The following is a 21,356-nucleotide window of genomic DNA, read 5'->3' on the forward strand; positions in this document are numbered from 1 at the left end:
GTTTGAAAGTACAACTTTTTGTAAATATCCATCAATAAATAATAATGGAAAATTGCTACTTACCATATAGTGGAAATACTGAGTCGCAGATAGGTACAAGAAAAAGACTGTCACAATATAAGCTTTCAGCCAACAAGGCCTTTGTCGAAAATACACCGCCCTAGGCTGTATGGAAACGACTTCTTGGTATGAATGTAGTCATCTTTGAGGTGGAGGTCAACATCTAGAAAGGTGGTTTGCTGGACAGAGTAGGTCCAGGTGAATCAAATGGGGAGAAGCTTTTGAGGTTCTGGAGGAATGTGGATAAGATGTTACATTCCATCCTGGATTTTCCATTGTTTCATAAATAAATAATGAATTACATAAAGGCTTGTAAATTTACCAGTACAGTTTTCTTGTTGATAATAATAATTTATATACAACCCAATTCAAATTCATTTGTAACATTTTACAGGAATTATACAATATTATTTACATGTGTGGATACATGATTTTCCCCCTTCTGTTTCTTATTGTTCCTAAAGGCTTAATTAAAAACTATTAAAATGGTGTGTGTTTTCTATTTACAAGTGACTAAGAACGATATGTAATATAATATAAAAACTGAAATTAACTCAAACTAAGTATGACATGTACGGAATACATTTAAGTACAACTCAGCATAGTGGAATAAAATGATGTAAGTATGAAAAAATGCACCCAGTATCTGGTGGTTTACTAACAGGGAATCTTAGTGTTCAATCACTACTTTGTATTGGCTGTTAAGAGGGTAATTTAAAAAGTTCTCGCAACGGAACAGCAAAAATGTACTTACATCACTGAAACTTTTGTTTCATTTTTCAATATAGCCTCCTTGTAGATTAGTGCACTTGGTCCAACAATGTTCTAGTGCCTTGATCCCATGTCAAAAATGAGTTTCCTCCAGTCTTGCATAGTAGTTGTCAACTCCGGCTATCAATTCTTTGTTTTAAGTGAATCTTCGTCCACAAAGAAAAATTTTCTGTTTTGGGAAGAGATGGAAGTCTGATGGAGCCATATCAGGTGAATGTGTGTGCGGGCGCACATTGTCTTGATGGAATATGATTTTCTTCCTTGCTAAACCTGGCCTTTCTTCATGTATCTTTTGTTTCAATATGTCCAGGAGGTTAGCGTAGGATTCTCTGGTAATTTTTTGCCCAGTGGGGAGATAATCTACAAACAGAATCCCCTTTGCACCCCAGAACATTGATGCCATGATCTTTCCCACTGAAGGAATTGTCTTTGCTTTCTTTGGTGGCGGAGAATCAGCATGTTTCCACTGCTTTGACTGTTGTTTTGTCTTTCGAGTATAGTAGTGCATCCAAGTTTCATCTGTGGTCACAAACTGGCACAAGAAAATCTTGTTCGTTTCTCCTAAAACAGGCCAAACGTTGTTCCGATACGTCCATTCTCAGGCGTTTTTGGTCCACCGTCAAGTCGTGGCACCCATCTTGCAGATAATTTATTCATTTCTAATTCTTCAGTTAAAATTTAATATACCCTTTAATATGACATCTGGCGAGCATGAGCAATTTCACACACTTTGAATTGGCGATCGTCTGTGACCATTTTGTGCACTTTTGCAATGATTTCTGGAGTAGTGACACATCTCAGCCAACCACTGTGTGGCTAATCATCTAAGCTCTCCTGACCAAATTTAAATTCATTTGTCCACTTGGCAACAGTTGAATATGAAGGAGCAGAGTTCCCAGTGTATTCTGGAAATCGGCACGAAGGTCCTCTGCTTTCATAGCTTTCTTTATGAAGTAATTAATCACTGCTCGAATCTCTATTTCCCCCCCCCCCCCCCCCCCCCCCCCACATCTTCGCAAATCTCTACGTGGGAACAACAAAACAACACCACCACAGCTCTCTTCCAAGAGCATTGATGTGGCACGTGTTTACAGGCAATAGTCCAATGAATATCACGTGAACAACTCATTGCGCTAGTGCTGGCCTCTCGTGTTGATTCCAAGAACTTTTCAAACCACCCTTGTACATCACAGCCCCCAACTAGCTCCAAGCAATCTCTCCGTGATAGTTTCCATGGTAACAATACAGAAATACAGCTTAATGTCAGTAGGGAAAAAGACACACGCAAACACTAGACTCAAATTTGCACAGAAAGAAACGGCATGAGTAATGCTAGGTAAGCCCATCTACATCTACATCTGCATCTACATCCATACTCCGCAAGCTACCTGACGGTGTGTGGCGGAGGGTACTTTGAGTACCGCTATCGGTTCTCCCTTCTACTCCAGTCTCGGTATTGTTCGTGGAAAGAAAGATTATCGGTACGCCTCTGTGTGGGCTCTAATCTCTCTGATTTTATCCTCATGGTCTCTTCGCGATTTATACATAGGAGGGTGCAATATACTGCTTGACTCCTCAGTGAAGGTATGTTCTCGAAACTTCAACAAAAGCTTGTACCGAGCTACTGAGCATTTCTCCTGCACAGTCTTCCACTGGAGTTTATATGTCATCTCTGTAACACTTTCGCGATTACTAAATGATCATGTAATGAAGCGCGCTGCTCTCCGTTGGATCTTCTCTATCTCTTCTATCAACCCTATCTGGTACGGATCCCACACCGGTGAGCAGTATTCAAGCAGTGGGCAAACAAATGTACTGTAACCTACTTTCTGTGTTTTCAGATTGCATTTCCTTAGGATTCTTCCAATGAATCTCAGTCTGGCATCTGTTTTACCGATGATTAATTTTATGTGGTTATTCCATTTTAAATCACTCCTAATGCCTACTCCCAGATAATTTATGGAATTAACTGCTTCCAGTTGCTAACCTGCTATATTGTAGCTAAATGATAAAGGATTTTTCTTTCTATGTATTTGCAGCACATTACACTTGTCTACACTGAGATTCAATTGCCATTCCCTGCACCATGCGTCAATTCGTTGGAGATCCTCCAGCATTTCAGTACAAGTTTCCACTGTTACAACCTCTTGATATACTACAGGTGTCATCCGCAAAAAGCCTCAGTGAACTTCCGATGTCATCCACAAGGTCATTTATGTATATTGTGAATAGCAACGGTCCCACGACACTCCCCTGCTGCACACCTGAAATCACTCTTATTTCGGAAGACATCTCTCCATTGAGAATGACATGCTGCGTTCTGTTATCTAGGAACTCTTCAATCCAATCACACAATTGGTCTGATAGTCCATATGATCTTACTTTTTCATTAAACAACTGTGGGGGAACTGTATCGAACGTGTTGCGGAAGTCAAGAAACACGGCATCTACCTGGGAACCCATGTCTATGGCCCTCTGAGTCTCGTGGACGAATAGCACAAGCCGGGTTTCACACGATCGTGTTTTTTGAAACCCATGCTGATTCCTACAGAGTAGATTTCTAGTCTCCAGAAAAGTCATTATACTCGAACATAATACGTGTTCCAAAATTCTACAACAGATCGACGTTAGAGATATAGGTCTATAGTTCTGCACATCTGTTCGACGTCCCTTCTTCAAAACGGGGATGACCTGTGCCCTTTTCCAATCCTTTGGAATGCTACGCTCTTCTAGAGACTTACGGTACACCACTGCTGCAACATCATCTCCAGCCAGCTAATTACTCTGCGCTTTGCTCTGAGATCTCTTTATATCAAACCAGTCCGTGCCCACCAATTCGCGACATTCGATGAGAATATCTGCCAAGTGCCCAAGCAGAATTCCAGGGCCACACATGGGAACACACTTTTGAATACTCCGTAGGTTTTCTGTACCAAAACAGCAGCCTCGTGAACCGTGAAGGCATTCCAAAATCTACATCTATACCTATTTACCCTACAACCCACCATGTGATGCGTGGTGGAAGGTACCACATACTGGTACTAGTCATTTTTTCTGTTCCACTTGCAAACAGAGCAAGGGAAAAATTACTGTCTATAAGCCCTCATACAAGTCCTTAATTCTCTCATATTATCTTTGAGGTCTGCACGCGAAATGTACATCGGCAGCAGTAGGGCCATTCTACAGTCGGCCCCAATTGTCAGTGCTTTAAATTTTTTAATAGTGCTTCGAGAAGAGAATGTCGTCTTTCCTCCAACGATTCCCATTTGAGTTCACGAAGCATCTCTGTAATTCTTGCTGCTGATAAAACCTACCACTGACAAATCTAGCAGCATGCATGTGCATTGCTTCAGTATCTTTTGTTAATCGTACCTGATGAGGTTCTCAAACTCTTGAGTAATATTGAAGAGTGGATAGCACTAGTGTTCTATATGCTGTCTCCTTTATAAATAAGCTACACTTTCATGAAATTCTTCAATAAAATAAAGTTGACCATTCACCTTTCCTGTTAATAACCTGGCTTGCTCTTTCCATTTCATGTTAGAAAGTAACATTACACCTAGGTATTTATTTGATGTGGCTGTATCAAGCAGCAAACTACTATTGCTGCATTTAAATGTTGCAGTGTTGTTTTTCCTACTGATGCACATTAACTTACATTTTTCTACTTTTACAGCAGGCTGCCATTCATCACACCTACTAGAAATTCTGCCTAAAGCATCCTATAGCCTCATACAGTCACTCAATGATGACTCTTTACTGCACACCATGGCATCATCAGCAAAGAGCTGTAAATTGCTGCTTGGCCTATCCATTAGGTCATTTATGCATATAAAATATCTCCAGACATCTGAAACGATAAATGCCTGACAACATAAACTCCAACCCAGTGGGTCCACAGCCCTCTATCTCAGTCCCATGAGGACTGCCGGCCAACACCCTCATTTTGTGGACTCGAAACTGCTCCACGAAATTGTTTAACACTTAGGTCTTCCAGCCAATCATAAAGAGAAGCATAATCTAGGCATTTTATTATTGGTTGTACCCTGCTCCTACTTACAGCACTTCTGTAGGGTGCTGCTTCCTGTCATTTTCTCTGGAATGGACGTAGGGAAAAACAATCATCGTGGGAAAATCACTCACTTTGAAATCAGGCTAGGTGGCTCTGACCACCACCCATTCAGAAGGACTAAAGTAAGACCAGATGATCATCTTCAGGCCAGACGAACACCTGCTTTCTCCTTCAGCTGGAAACTGGTTGCGGTGACCACAGTATGAAACAGGACTGACATGCAGGCATATGCAGCAAATGATTTGTTACAACAGTACAAGAATAAGCTGCTCTCTCTTTCACTGACTGCTCTAAAGGACAACTGTAGTACTCCTATGGTCTCATCCTATTCTGAATGGTACTGTATTCAGTCATAATCACCCATTGCATCAAGCAGTTTTGATCAGAAAACTGCTATAAAATGACTGAATTATTTACTGCTAGTCATTAAAATTGCAAACCTGTGAGGACAGCTGACAACAAAAGGCAAATTGGCAGGATGTGCACTACATTCTTGGATGTGCAAAAGACATGCATTTCTGCATAACCACTCCAAATACACTACTGGCCATTAAAATTGCTACACAAAGAAGAAATGCAGATGATAAACGGGTATTCATTGGACATATATATTATACTAGAACTGACATGTGATTACATTTTCACGCAATTTGGGTGCATAGATCCTGAGAAATCAGTACCCAGAACAACCATCTCTGGCCGTAATAATGGCCTTGATACGCCTGGGCATTGAGTCAAACAGAGCTTGTATGGCGTGTACAGGTACAGCTGCCCATTCAGCTTCAACACAATACCACAGCTCATCAAGAGTAGTGACTGGCATATTGTGAGAAGCCAGTAGCTCGGCCATCATTGACGAGACGTTTTCAATTGGTGAGAGATCTCGAGAATGTGCTGGCCAGGGCAGCAGTCAAACATTTTCTGTATCCAGAAAGGCCCGTACAGGACCTGCAACATGTGGTCGTGCATTATCCTGCTGAAATGTAGGGTCTTGCAGGGATCGAATGAAGGGTAGAGCCATGGGTCGTAACACATCTGAAATGTAACGTCCACTGTTCAAAGTGCCGTCAATGCTAATAAGAGGTGACCGAGATGTGTAACCAATGGCATCCCACCATACCATCACGCCGGGTGATACACCAGTATGGGGATGACGAATACACGCTTTCAATGTGCGTTCACCACGATGTTGCCAAACACGGATGCGACCATCACGATGCTGTAAACAGAACCTGGATTCATCCGAAAAAATGACGTTTTGCCATTTGTGCACCCAGGTTCGTCGTCGAGTACACCATTGCAGGCGCTCCTGTCTGTCATGCAGCGTCAAGGGTAACCCACAGCCACGGTCTCGGAGCTGATAGTCCATGCCACTGCAAATGTCATCAAACTGTTTGTGCAGATGGTTATTGTCTCGCAAATGTCCCCATCTGTTGGCTCAGGGATCAAGACGTGGCTGCACGATCCGTTACAGCCATGCAGATAAGATGCCTGTCATCTCGACTGCTAGTGATACGGCATTCTGTATTACCCTCCTGAACCCACCGATTCCATATTCTGCTAACAGTCATGGGATCTCGACCAACGTGAGCAGCAATGTCACAATACGATAAACTGCAATCGCGATAGGCTACAATCCGACCTTTATCAAAGTCGGAAACGTGATGGTACGAATTTCTCCTCCTTGCATGAGGCATCATGACGACGTTTCACTAGGCAACACCGGTCAACTGCTGTTTGTGTATGAGAAATTGGTTGGAAACTTTCCTCATGTCAGCATGTTGTAGGTGTCGCCACCAGCGCCAACCTTGTGTGAATGCTCTGAAAAGCTAATCATTTGCATATCACAGCATCTTCTTCCTGTCGGTTAAATTTCGTGTCTGCAGCACATCATCTTCATGGTGTAGCAGTTTTAGTGGCCAGTAGTGTAGATAGGAGCAGTGCTCGATTTGTGATAGTACGCACCAAGATGAGAAAAAATCAGAACTGCAAATTTTGAGATTTGGTATGATATAACTTTATTTTTTATTAGTACAAATGGTATATTTGCACTTTTAAAATGCATAGAATAGTTAAAATAACAAATTTCAGCCCTCCCCCCTTCCCGTTGCCACACCCCTCCCCTCTGCACTGCAGGAGGTCACACTACTGGGTATTTATCAAGCACTGGGTAGGAGAAACACAATGTGCTTACAAGGAAAGATTACACTGAAGTGATAAGTCATGCGTTAGTAATATGCACATATAGAGGTGGCAGTAGTGTTGTGGGCACAAGGTATTAAAGTAGTGTTGTGGACACAAGGTATTAAAGGGCAGTGCATGGTAGAGCTGTCATCTGTACTCGTGTGATTCATGTGAAAAGGTTTCCGATGGGATTAAGGCCACACAAGGGGGATTAACAGACTTTGATTGCGGTGTGGTAGTTGGAGCTAGACGCTTGGGACATTTCATTTTGGAAATCATTAGGGAATTCAATATTTCGAGATCCACAGTGCCAAGAATACAAAATTTCTGGCATTTCCTTTCATCGTGGGAAATGCAGTGACCAGTGGCCTTCATTTACTGACAGAGCAGCAGCGTTTGCATAGAGTTGCCGGTGCTAACAGACAAGCGTGACTGCATGAAATAACCACAGAAATCAGTGTGGGGCATATGACGAATATATGTGTTAGGACAGTGTGGCAAAATTTGGCGTTAACAGGCTAGGGCAGCAGATGAGTGACGTTGGCTGCAGCATAATGTTGGCTGCAGCGCCTCTTATGGGCTCGTGACCATATTGGTTGGACCCTAGGTGACTGGAAAACCATACCCTGGTTAGATGGATCCCAGTAATAGCTGACTGTATGGTTGGAGTGTGGTGCAGCCCCCATGAAGCTAAGAGTCCAAGATGTCGACAAGGCACTGTGAAAGCTGCTGGTGGTGCCGTAATAGCATAGGCTGTGTTTACACGGAATGGACTTGGTACTCCGAACTGATCATTGACTGGAAATGGTTATTTTTGGCTACTTAGAGACTATATGAATGCATGGATTTCATGGTGCCAAACAACAATGGAATTTTTATGAATGACAGTGTGCCCTGATACTGGACCACAGTTGCTCATAGTTGGCTTGGAGAGCATTCTGGACAGAGCGAATTATTTGGGCACCCACTGAACATTTATGGGACGTAATAGAGAGATCAGTTTGAGCATAAAATCCTGCACCAGCAACACTTTTGCAGTTATGGAGGGCTGTAGAGGCAGGGGACTTCCAATGAGTTGTTGAGTCCATGTGATGCTGAATTGCTTTACTGTGCTGGGCAAAAGTATGTATTCCATGACTTTGGTCAACCCGGTGTATGCAGTGAGTTTCACATTCATAAATTGTGTATGAATTTATACAAGATCTGTTCTAAAAATTCCAGAACTTTGTTCACACAATTTTTCTACGTGTACCTTTTACTTATAACAGTATTATGAAAAGGAAAGTTGCCACTTATCATGTAGTGGAGACGCTGGATGCTGAGTTGCAGATAGGCACAACAGAAAGATTGTCACAATTAAAGCTTTTGGCCCTAGACACACACACACACACACACACACACACACACACACACACACTCACTCTAATGGGGGGGGGGGGGGGGACACAACTGCAGTCTCGGGCAACTATAGCTACTGTGTGAGTTACGCGTGTGTGTGTGTGTGTGTGTGTGTGTGTGTGTGTGTGTGTGTGTGTGTGTGTGTGTGTGTGTGTGTGTGTGTGTGTGGCTCTCTCTCTCTCTCTCTCTCTCTCTCTGTGTGTGTGTGTGTGTGTGTGTGTGTGTGTGTGTGTGTGTGTGTGTGTGTGTGTGTGTGTTTCTGACGAAGGTCTCCCGAGCCAAAAGCTTTATTTGTGACAGTCTCTTTGTTGTGCCGACCAGTGACTCAGCATCTCTGCCATATGCTGAGTGGCAACTTTCCTTTTCATAATGTTGCTACATTCCATCCTGGATTTTCAGTTGTTTGATTTTTTATCTTTCGCTTATTATATATGGTCTGCTTTGATATCCTCCACAATTGACACACTACTCCCAATGCCGTTTCCACTTTGGAAGCGGTCTTGGTACGTCTCTTGCTGGATTGCATGAAGTGTCATCTGCGAAGTTTCTTTTATCTCATCTGTCATTAATTCTTTGTCCTTTCAGTGGGGTTCTTGCCCACGGTGCTCCATGCATAACTTCTGTTCAGCCATTTTTTAACTGTGTGAACCACTTGTAGCATCGAGTATGGCTTAATCACACATCACCATCACCGGTTTTCAACTTTGGAAATATAAGAAAGTCCGCAGGGGCCAAGTCTGGAGACTACGGAGGATGACTGCAGAGGGGAATGGTAAGGTGACTGTCTTTCTGGTCTCGAGTCATGATCTGTGGGACCTTGGCAACTATACGTTGCATTCCGAGATGCTGTGTCTGGATTTCATGACATGACCCAACTGAAATGTTATATTGTTCTGCAATCTCTTAGACAGTCTGTCTTCGATTGGCAATCACAATTTTGTTGACGTTCCTGAGACGGGTGTCGGCAGTAGATATTGAAGAGAGTCCTGAACAAGAGTTGTCTTCTACATGCGGATATCAATAGCCCCGGAGGGCTGCCGACCGTGAGCCACGGCACCTTCCAAAAACGGCTCTTGCCCACGTTGTTCCATGCGTAACTTCCGTTTGGCCATTTTTAAATTGTGTGAACCATTTGTAACATCGTGTATGGCTTAATCACTCATCACCATAGGCCTCCTGCATCATTTGATGTGTCACTGTAAAGGTTTTCTTGAGTTTTGCACAAAATGTAATGCAGACACATTGCTCCTTTAACTCTGCCATCTCGAAATCTGCAAACTATATGACACTACGTTCTACTCAACATAGCAGTGAACAATAACTAATAGACATACAATAATGAAACTTCCGGCAGTTGCACATTAAACACAGACGTGTGCAGGGATGCCAAATGCATTTCTCTCCAACACACTGTTGGCACGAAATTGTGGCCAGCCGGTGTGGCCAAGCGGTTCTAGGCGCTTCAGTCCAGAGCCGCATGACCGCTATGACTGCAGGTTCGAATCCTGCCTCCGGCATGGATGTGTGTGATGTCCTTAGGTTAGTTAGGTGTAAGTAGTTCTAAGTTCTAGGGGGCTGATGACCTCAGATATAAAGTCCCATAGAGCTCAGAGCCATTTGAGCACGAAATTATGAATGTTCCGGAACTTTTTGAACATAACTCGTACGTCTGTGACGACAAGGGGGAATCACTGATTGATGTGCCACTGGTAATGAAGAACAACAGTTTATTTAGTCAGTAAACATGAAGCCTTAGTAATAGGAAAATAAAATCACTTCTAGACAACTAGAAATAAAGTTCCATTGTATCCACCAGTAAGAAGGTTCAGTCAGAGTCTCGGCTTAACCACCAAAGAGGGATTATCTCTTAGACGTTGTAACTGCCAAGTCCGATGAGGCACGGGTCTGTGGTGTGCGACAGCAGTGCCCGGCGACAGTCGAGGCCGTGAGGCAGATAGTGTCCGGCAAGGTCGCGGTAGGCGGATTAACGGAAGCTGCGTGGTGACGGCATAGTGGTTCGTGAAGTGTGAGGCTCTGCGAATGGCGGTCCTGCCCCCTTGGCTGCTCATGCAAATGGCCAGTTTCAAAGCTCGCAGACTGACTCGTGTTACAATAGATGCTACTTCTTTGTATGTGAGGCATAAGACAACCTTCTCAGAAACAAAACACTGAAATGCAATTTCCGAATGAACAACCTGCTCTGTAATCTTTCTTTACATACAGAATGACGGTGTCCAGTAAATGAGGACCTCATTTCAAAATTAAGTATCTCATAGACTTAGATTGGTAGACAACTGCCACAAATGGTATGTTTACTGTGAAAGCTATAAAATTTTTATAAAGAAGTTGTACAGAAGTTCAGAAATAGTTTGGAAACCCCCTAACAGACGGCACTATGACTGCAATACATAGTGCCTGTAAATTGTGTGCCGCAGTTCAGAGCAATCAGTTCCATCATTGAAATCTGAAAGGAGGTTAGCGTACCAAAAGGAGGAGTTGAGATCCTGTATTCCATTGGTCAACATGGTGCTTCTGGAATACCATAGCTTAGAACACAGTCCTAGAGTAACAAGGTGCAGTTCAAAAGAACCCAACGCAAAAATTGTACGCAAGCTCTTCGCCAAATTCCAATGGACGAGCAGTGCTGCTGATGATACATCTACATCTACATACATACTCTGCAAGCCACTTGACGGTGTGTGGCGGAAGGTACTTTGAGTACCTCTATCGGTTCTCCCTTCTATTCCAGTCTCGTATTGTTCGTGGAAAGAAGGATTGTCGGTATGCTTCTGTGTGGGCTCTAATCTCTCTGATTTTATCCTCTTGGTCTCTTCGCGAGATATACGTAGGATGGAGCAATATACTGCTCGACTCCTCGGTGAAGGTATGTTCTCGAAACTTCAACAAAAGCCCGTACCGAGCCACTGAGCATCTCTCCTGCAGAGTCTTCCACTGGAGTTTATGTGTCATCTCCGTAACGCTTTCGCAATTATTAAATGATCCTGTAGCGAAGCGTGCTGCTCTCCGTTGGATCTTCTCTATCTCTTCTATCAACCCTATCTGGTATGGATCCCACACTGGTGAGCAATATTCAAGCAGTGGGCGAAAAAGTGTACTGTAACCTACTTCCTTTGTTTTCGGATTGCATTTCCTTAGGATTCTAAAAATGAATCTCAGTCTGGCATCCACTTTACCAAAGATCAACTTTATATGATCATTCCATTTTAAATCACTCCTAATACCTACTCCCTGATAATTCACAGAATTAACTGCTTCCGGTTGCTGACCTGCTATATTGTAGATAAATGATAAAGGATCTTTCTTTCTATGTATTTGCAGCACATTACACTTGTCTACATTGAGATTCAATTGCCATTCCCTGCACCATGTGTCAATATGTTGCAGATCCTCCTGCATTTCAGTACAATTTTCCACTGTTACAACCTCTCGATATACTACAGCATCATCCGCAAAAAGCCTCAGTGAACTTCCAATGTCATCAACAAGGTCATTTATGTATATTGTGAATAGCAACGGTCCCACGACACTCTCCTGCTGCACACTTGAAATCACTCTTACTTCGGAAGACTTTTCTCCATTGAGAATGACATGCTGCGTTCTGTTATCTAGGAACACCTCAATCCAATCACACAACTGGTCTGATAGTCCATATGCTCTTACTTTGTTCATTAAACGACTGTGGGGAACTGTATCGAACGCCTTGAGGAAGTCAAGAAACACGGCGTCTACCTGGGAACCCGTGTCTATGGCCCTCTGAGTCTCATGGACGAATAGCTCAAAATGTTCAAATGTGTTTGAAATCTTATGGGAGTTAACTGCTATGGTCATCAGTCCCTAAGCTTACACACTACTTAACCTAAATTATCCTAAGAACTAACACACACCCATGCCCGAGGGAGGACTCGAACGCTACGCTCTTCTAGAGACCTACGGTACACCGCTGCAAGAAGGGGGGGCAAGTTCCTTCGCTTACTCAGGGAATGATATTCTGAGGCAAACTATAATTACACTTGAAAATGTCACTGAGGTTTCTGGAATTATACGGTGAAATCCGAGGAAATCCATCTGATGAATTGCAACACAGACTGGTTTGAAGTGTTTTAGAATGCGGAAAATACTCAGAACTTACATGTGTTTCCATTCAGAATGGAAAGCCCCCATTCTGTACCTGTATGAGCTGTGGGACAGAGGTCTGACTTAGAGAAACAGATTCTCACACTGATGGATAGTGGAGGATTTGATGCTGGCTGCATCTGGTTTGCAGATGAAGCACACTTCCACTTGAACCGAGTGGTGAATAAACAGAACTGGCGATTTTGAAGTTTTGTAAACCCCGTTTGTATGAAAACAAACCACTGTATTCTCTCAAACTTAAAATTTGTGCTGTAGAAGCATTACTTACCCTTTTTTCATGTGAGAAATGATCACTGGTGAACATTACATTGCAATTTTGGCTAGCATTGGAGGATTGCCCAGGCACAGAGTTCTTCTTGCGAGATGAGACCGGACAAGTGTTTTGCTTTCTTGATGAATACGAGGCTTGTTTTTTTAAGTAAGTACCATGTTGCCACACCGTAGCCGCAGCGCTGCACTCGGCATTCTGCGCATACACACTGGGTACCCACATCTGTTGTCTATGCACTGACGCCATTACAGTCTGATTCTTCCTTGTTTACATTGTGTACTGAGTGTTTAAGATGCCTCTGATAATCGTGAGTCTTGCCGACTGTGAAGTACGGTCTGTTATAAGATTTCTTAGTGCTGAAGGCCTAAAAGCAATCAATATTCATCATGAGATCTGTGCAGTTTACGGAGAAAACATTATGAGTGATGAGTGATGGAATGGTAAGAAAGCGGGTGAGAGTATTTAAAGATGGCTGCACAAATGTGCACGATGAACAACGGAGTGGATGTCCTTTGGTCATTAATGAAAGTTTGGTACAGGAAGTGGACAATAAGGTGAGAGAAATAGATGCTTTATGATTTCCTCCTTGCAGAATGACTTTCCTAGTTTTCTCGTAGTGTTTTGTATGGCATTGTGACCGAGCACTTGAATTACCGAAAATTGTGCGCACATTGGGTACCGAAAATGTTGACGGATGTGCACAAAACGAACATTTAGACAGTGCACTGACTTTCCTCGAGCGGTACCACGACGACGGTGATGATTTCTTAAGCCAAATTGTTACAGGTGATGAAACACGCGTGGCCTACGTCACACCAGAATCAAAGCAACAGTCCACGGAATGGCGGCATTCAGATTCACCCAGAAAAGTGAAGTTTAAGCAAATAATTTCTGCCCGGAAAATAACGTCACAGTTTTTTGGGACAGAAAAGGCGTATTGCTTGTGTAATTTCTGCCTCATAATGAGACAATCAATGCAGCAGATTACTGTAAGACATTGCATAATCTGCGCCGTTCAGTTCAGAACAAAAGATGTGGCAAGTTGAGAAAGGGCATCGTTTTGCTAAAAGACGATGCCCATCCGCATGTGGCGAATCAGACCAAAAATCTCATCATGTCTTTTCAGTGGAAACTCTAGATCATCCTCTGTACAGCCCCGATCTAGTGCCCAGTGCCTACCATCTGTTCCTGCACTTGAAGAAACACCTGGGCGGTCAGCGTCTTCAAGATGATGACGGAGTCAAAACAGTGGTGATGCAGTGGTTAACAAGTCAGGCGGCAGACTTGTATGAGGAGGGTATTCAAAAACTGGTACAAAGTTATGAAAAGTGCCTCAATATTGATGGACATTATGCAGTAAAGTAGATTAAGTTATAGGCTTTGATGTAAAAATAAAATTATTGACATATCTTAGCACATCATTTTTAAATTTCAAAATGGTACTTACTTAAAAAAACACACCTCATACTTCAGGAAGAAAGTCGTTACATTGGTCTCTTGCAAATTTATTGGTGCACTGATGAATTGGCCTCCTCATTTGCCTGATCTGACTCCTTTTGTGGGGCACATGGGAAGGCGCTGTCTGCCAGAATCGCCCCGTCACAGTGGGTGAACTTCAGTCCGGCTTTGTGGTTTCTGAATCTATTTGCATTGAGACATGCAGCACCATCTGTTAGCATCTGTTTCGAAACTTCTGTATAAAGTTTATATAGCTTTCACAATAAACATATGTTAATTGCAGTTGTATGTCAGTCTTAGTTTTCAAGATACTCAATTTTTAAATCGGGGTCTTCTTCGTTGGATATCCTGTGGACGGCATTATTCTTACATAATATATGCAGTTGTGCTGGAATGCAAATAATAGCATGTTCAAGCATGTACTACATGGACTTCAAGCCAATTTGACATTCACTTGTAATGGCAAGCACTTCAGATATAATTCCTCCTGCTTCCAGTCACACCATGGTGCAGATTAACCAAAGTAATCATATTATGTCCTTTACATTACAGCAAGGGGAGTATGTTTAAAAAAAAAAAAAAAAAAAAAAAAAAAAAAAAAAAAAAAAACAGACTTATTCGAGGAAACTGGCCCAATGCTTTTTTTTTTTAAGTGAGCTGATAATGTCGTATTTTAAAACTATGGAACAAAACACTGATTTTTTAGCTCACGTGGTCTTGTAATGTGCTGTCTTCAAACATGTATTCATACACATAATTTGAGACTGGTTAAATAACTTGTACATTTTTTTGTATCAATCTTTTACAACAATTGAGCAAACAACTCCAACCTGAACAACAGTAAAAAGAACTCATAGCACTCACTTGTCATTGCACTGGCCTTTATATGTAACAGCCCATTGAGAAGTTCATTGCTACTATTAATAGTCTTGCAAAATTATAGTGGGAAAATTATATATTCATGTAAACTTTAAGTGTAACATTAAGTTTTACAATAATGAGAAAAAGTAACTGAATCTTCCATTGGTGCTTGCAGAACATGATGATGATGATGATGATGATGATTGAAAAGAAAACACTTCCTAATGTTCGGAAAAATTATATTTATTTGACTGCGAACCAGCTTTCGGTTTCTCAAGCCATCTTCAGCTGACAGCTGAATGTCGCAAAAGCAGACAAACATGATGTGCAACTTAGGCAGATTTTATTTGTTTGGAATAAACAAAAATGATAGAGTGTTTACATAAGAGAACATTACACTGTGTTTGCTCACTTAAAAATAATTCCAATAATTAAAAAAGGGGGTGTGAACAAAGTGAGATACATTTAACAACACATGAGAAATAGCTGAATTTACAGTTTGAATCTTTAAAACCCTTGGCATGGAGTGGTGTATATAAAATCTCTTGCAAGCAGTATATAATAGTGTCTATTGGTCAGTCAGGTGCAGCTGTGGCAATTAGGTTATGTGAACATTAGAAAAGCCGGAAACGGAAAGAATGATTCAACGTTTGTGATCATATTTTAGCTGTAAACCATGCATATGAGGCAGAATGTGAAGTTTTAAGTTCCTAAAAAAAAAAAAAAAAAAAAAAAAAAAAAGAGCAAAGATGAGCCTACTAGAAATATTGAGAATCAGCAAACACATCACACAGACTACCAACCTAGTATTGAAGGTTCACACTCTGTTCCTGTTTCCCCCTTTGTTAAATTAAGTTTTCATTACAAATACTAGAGTCAAACTGTAAATTCAACTTGTTTCTCATCTGTTGTTAAATGTACCTCCACATAAAAACTTTGCTTCCTACCCATTCCTCCTTTTTAAGTTACTATAATTATTTCTGTATGCCAAAAAGTAATGTTTACCTATGTAAACACTCTGTCATTTTTGTACCTTCTATACAGATAATATCATGTTTATCTGTGTGTGTGTGACCTTCAGTTGTCACCTGAAGATGGCCTAAGAAGCAGGAAGCTGTTTTGTGACCAAATGGATATAGTTTTGCAGAACATTACAAAGTGCTATCCTATGAATAATGAGAAAAATGTTTGACACCATTTGTTTTCTAATACAATTTCTTCCGCAAAAGTTCTTAAGGTATGAATGTTAAACAATTGCTTTTGAAATGTGCAAGTATGGACATATGAACAATTTTAATAACTGGTCTCGATTTCTTTCTAGAAATTTTATTTGACAGTTTTCCATTTTTCATGCAAAAGCTGGATTACATGACTGAATTATCATCTTTCTAGATTGCAAATTTTTATTTCAATGGAGTGTGTATACACAAAATCCAGATTATCAAGTTTTGTAATCCTGGAAATGAAATAATGTATCCAACTTCGATACACAGAGCACATTCAGTTTCCTCAAACATGGTACCAATTAAATAGCACCCATCCCCAGATCTAAAGAAAGCGACATAAAAATTGCCTTTTAGTTAATGTCAAAACCTCCTAAGAATATTTTCACAACATACATTTTTGTAGAAGTATTAAAACGTTAATAGTAACATGCCATGCTTAAGTTATAATTGCTATCAAACTATGGAGTTAACCACAGTTAGTGTTATAACCAAATAACATGTAAAATATGTTAAAGATTATTAAGTATGGACCTACTTACAATTTCAATAACTTGTCTCAATTAACCACACTAATCATAACTTGGCAATGGCCAGAGGCTGGTCAAAGCATGACCGTTAGCATAAAAAAACAAGTAGGAGATGAATCGCTACACACAGTTGCTCGCAACCACCGCAGTTTACTATTTATAACTGATAGGCAGTACAGGAAGGCACAAAGCTACGATCTCGAAACACACATATAAAAAAGACTAACATTATGATAACACTTAAAAAATATGGAGACAAGAACAAAAATATATAATTTTATTACGAGGGCAGTTCAATAAGTAATGCAACACATTTTTTTTCTCGGCCAATTTTGGTTGAAAAAACCGGAAATTTCTTGTGGAATATTTTCAAACATTCCCGCTTCGTCTCGTATAGTTTCATTGACTTCCGACAGGTGGCAGCACTGTATGGAGCTGTTAAAATGGCGTCTGTAACGGATGTGCATTGCAAACAACGGGCAGTGATTGAGTTTCTTTTGTCGGAAAACCAGGGCATCTCAGATATTCATAGGCGCTTGCAGAATGTCTACGGTGATCTGGCAGTGGACAAAAGCACGGTGAGTCGTTGGGCAATGCGTGTGTCATCATCGCCACAAGGTCAAGCAAGACTGTCTGATCTCCCGCGTGCGGGCTGGCCGTGCACAGCTGTGACTCCTGCAATGGCGGAGCGTGCGAACACACTCGTTCGAGATGATCGACGGATCACCATCAAACAACTCAGTGCTCAACTTGACATCTCTGTTGGTAGTGCTGTCACAATTGTTCACCAGTTGGGATATTCAAAGGTTTTGTTCCCGCTGGGTCCCTCATTGTCTAACCGAACACCATAAAGAGCAAAGGAGAACCATCTGTGCGGAATTGCTTGCTCGTCATGTGGCTGAGGGTGACAATTTCTTGTCAAAGATTGTTACAGGCGATGAAACATGGGTTCATCACTTCGAACCTGAAACAAAACAGCAATCAATGGAGTGGCGCCACACCCACTCCCCTACCAAGAAAAAGTTTAAAGCCATACCCTCAGCCGGTAAAGTCATGGTTACAGTCTTCTGGGACGCTGAAGGGGTTATTCTGTTCGATGTCCTTCCCCGTGGTCAAACGATCAACTCTGAAGTGTATTGTGCTACTCTTCAGAAATTGAAGAAACGACTTCAGCGTGTTCGTAGGCACAAAAATCTGAACGAACTTCTCCTTCTTCATGACAACGCAAGACCTCACACAAGTCTTCGCACCCGAGAGGAGCTCACAAAACTTCAGTGGACTGTTCTTCCTCATGCACCCTACAGCCCCGATCTCGCACCGTCGGATTTCCATATGTTTGGCCCAATGAAGGACGCAATCCGTGGGAGGCACTACGCGGATGATGAAGAAGTTATTGATGCAGTACGACGTTGGCTCCGACATCGACCAGTGGAATGGTACCGTGCAGGCATACTGGCCCTCATTTCAAGGTGGCGTAAGGCCGTAGCATTGAATGGAGATTACGTTGAAAAATAGTGTTGTGTAGCTAAAAGATTGGGGAATAACCTGGTGTATTTCAATGTTGAATAAAACAACCCCTCTTTCAGAAAAAAGATGTGTTGCATTACTTATTGAACTGCACTCGTAGTATCATCATGATGGAACTTTCCTGTAGTGTTTCAAAATTTGAACTGTGTGCCTTTGTGCACCACCTGTCAGTTATAATTACTAAATTGTGGTTGTCATGGGCAAGCACACACAGCGATTAGTCTCTTGATTGTTTTTTATGCTAAGAGTCAGGATTTGACCAGCCTATGCATATTGGCAAGTTACACTTAGTGACGGATTAGCTGTGGTTAGTACTGTACTTTGGTAACAATTACAGATGGTCGCTAGTCAATCGAAACCCATTATCATTTAGTTATTATGACAATATATTGTGATTGAACAATTAAAATTTGTAGTAAGTAATGCAGATCACCATCTGTCTATTACCTGATGATATCACGTCCTACAAATTTCAGTTAGTGTTGGATAACAGGTGATAAATGTGAAAGAAATAAACACAATGGGAAATATATTATAGTGTAATACTTGATACAGTGTAGTGAGTGCTTTACCAAACATTTCCTTACCTTCATTCTATTATGTCATATGAGATTATATTTTGGGGTAACTCGTCAAACCAAGCAAAAGTTTTTCAAGTGCAAAAACGTATAAGTCTTGTTAGTGGTGTAAATTCAACAAATTCAAAGAACTGGGTATTCTAACCACTGCTCCTCAGTATGTTTGTTCCTTGATGAAATTAGTTGCAAATATTATGTGCCTGTTTCCAACCAATAGCTCAATACATAGTGTCAACACTAGGAATAAGAACAATCTGTATAATGACCTAAAATCACTTACCTCGTTCCAAAAATGGATCCAATACTCACAAACACAAATTTTCAATAAACTACCAACAACCATTAAAAACTTAGCTTCATATAAGACACAGTTTAAACGGAGTTTGAAAGACGTTTTAGTAGAGAACACCTGCTACTCTATAAATGAAAGCAGGGATTGTTAGGGCACCTTAAGTAAAAATGTCTTCTAGATTTCAGTTTTGTCAGCGCTTGGTCACAACAATCAACATTAGCTAATTTGTGTATGATAAATTTATTAATAGTGCATAACTAGATTTCATACTGACAGTGTATTAATTCTATAAATGTTAGTGGTTCCAGTGTATTGTAACGTATTCATGTATCTTGACAATCTTCTGAGAGGTGATCAGGGAAGTGACTGTTATATTCAGATGTCCTTTGTTTTTTGTGATATACTTTCTGACGTGTTCCACAACCACAAGAATTCCTTCATTTTTGGGTGCATAGAGTGTAAACAGGATCTAATCTAATCTCACATACTTCTACACGAATCTGAGCTAGTTACTTGACATGTTGCAAAAATAAGTGTATCCTTCCAGAATAAGATTTTCACTCTGCAGTGGAGTGTGCGCTGATATGAAACATCCTGGCAGATTAAAACTGTGTGCCAGACCGAGACTCGAACTCGGGACCTTTGCCTTTCACGGGCAAGTGCTCTACCATCTGAGCTATCGAAGCACGACTCATGCCCGGTACTCACAGCTTTACTTCTGCCAGTATCTTGTCTCCTACCTTCCAAACTTTACAGAAGCTCTCCTGCGAACCTTGCAGAACTAGCACTCCTGAAAGAAGAATTAATCTGCCAGGAAGTTTCATATCAGCGCACACTCCGCTGCAGAGTGAAAATCTCATTCTGGAAACATCCCCCAGGCTGTGGCTAAGCCATGTCTCCGCTATATCCTTTCTTTCAGGAGTGCTAGTTCTGCAAGGTTCGCAGGAGAGCTTCTGTAAAGTTTGGAAGGTAGGAGACGAGATACTGGCAGAAGTAAAGCTGTGAGTACCGGGCGTGAGTCGTGCTTCGGTAGCTCAGATGGTAGAGCACTTGCCCGCGAAAGGCAAAGGTCCCGAGTTCGATTCTCGGTCAGGAACACAGTTTTAATCTGCCAGGAAGTTTCAAGTGTATCCTTGTAGTATCAAAGCTGGGCTGTAACGGTTCACCTTTAACGTCCGGAAGGTGTACGCCCCAGCTGAGGTCCCTGACTGTCGACAACGGCGTGACAGACTGGCCATCCGCGGAACTGTCGGACGCCTTGGCGCGGCTGCTGGGTTCCGGACTGCTGGCGGAGCTGCGCTCGCTGACGGTGGAGGGCGCGAGCAGTCGGGGCGTCGAGATGGACGGTCCCCTGCTGGCGGCGTGCTGCGGCTGCCCGCACCTGGAGCGACTGCACCTGCAGTGGACGGAGAGGCTGGGCGCACGCGGCCTCGCGGGGCTGGCCGACCTCGGCGACCTCCGCCGCCTGCGCGTCAGCTCCGTCGCGACACTGCCCGCCGTCGACTTCCTCCCGGCCGGCCTCGAGGAGCTCGAGCTGTCCCGCTGTCACGGCGTGCGACTGGACGGCCTCGCCGCGGGACCCGCCCTGCGTAGGCTGGTGCTGGACGGCTGCGCCCTGGAGGGGGAGCGCCTGGCCGGGGCAGCGTGCCGGCTCGCCTCGCTGGAGGAAGCGAACCTCGCGGGCAATCGGCGCCTCCGTGACCTCTCCTTCCTCCGTCCCTGGGTGCGCCTCCGCACTCTCAATCTCGCGGACTGTGACAGCTTCGACGGGGATACCTTCGGCACCCTCGGGTTCCTCGGGCAGCTCCGGTCTCTGAATCTTTGCAGGTACCTCTTTGCACACCTTGTTTCTGTCCCTTTGAAGAGAGTTTGTCTAAATTTTGGAAAAATCACAAAGTGTGTGTGGACATTAAGTGATTTACCAAGTGTGTTCACATACAGGGTTATTTGTAAGTACCCCCAGATTTCAGATGATG

The 21,356-nt window shown here is 42.4% G+C and overlaps 1 protein-coding gene across 1 annotated transcript in view; it reads left to right on the plus strand.

The window, feature by feature from the left end:
- Nucleotides 1–21,356, plus strand: part of LOC126426568 (F-box/LRR-repeat protein 14-like) — a 90,299-nt gene that overhangs the window by 39,400 nt on the left and 29,543 nt on the right. Inside the window, exon 3 of the mRNA XM_050088466.1 lies at nucleotides 20,563–21,207. Coding sequence (XP_049944423.1) covers nucleotides 20,563–21,207 — 645 coding nt within the window. The remainder of the gene's footprint in view (nucleotides 1–20,562; nucleotides 21,208–21,356) is intronic.

The sequence above is a fragment of the Schistocerca serialis genome, chromosome 11 (assembly GCF_023864345.2).
Source record: "Schistocerca serialis cubense isolate TAMUIC-IGC-003099 chromosome 11, iqSchSeri2.2, whole genome shotgun sequence".
NCBI classification, from domain to species: domain Eukaryota; kingdom Metazoa; phylum Arthropoda; class Insecta; order Orthoptera; family Acrididae; genus Schistocerca; species Schistocerca serialis.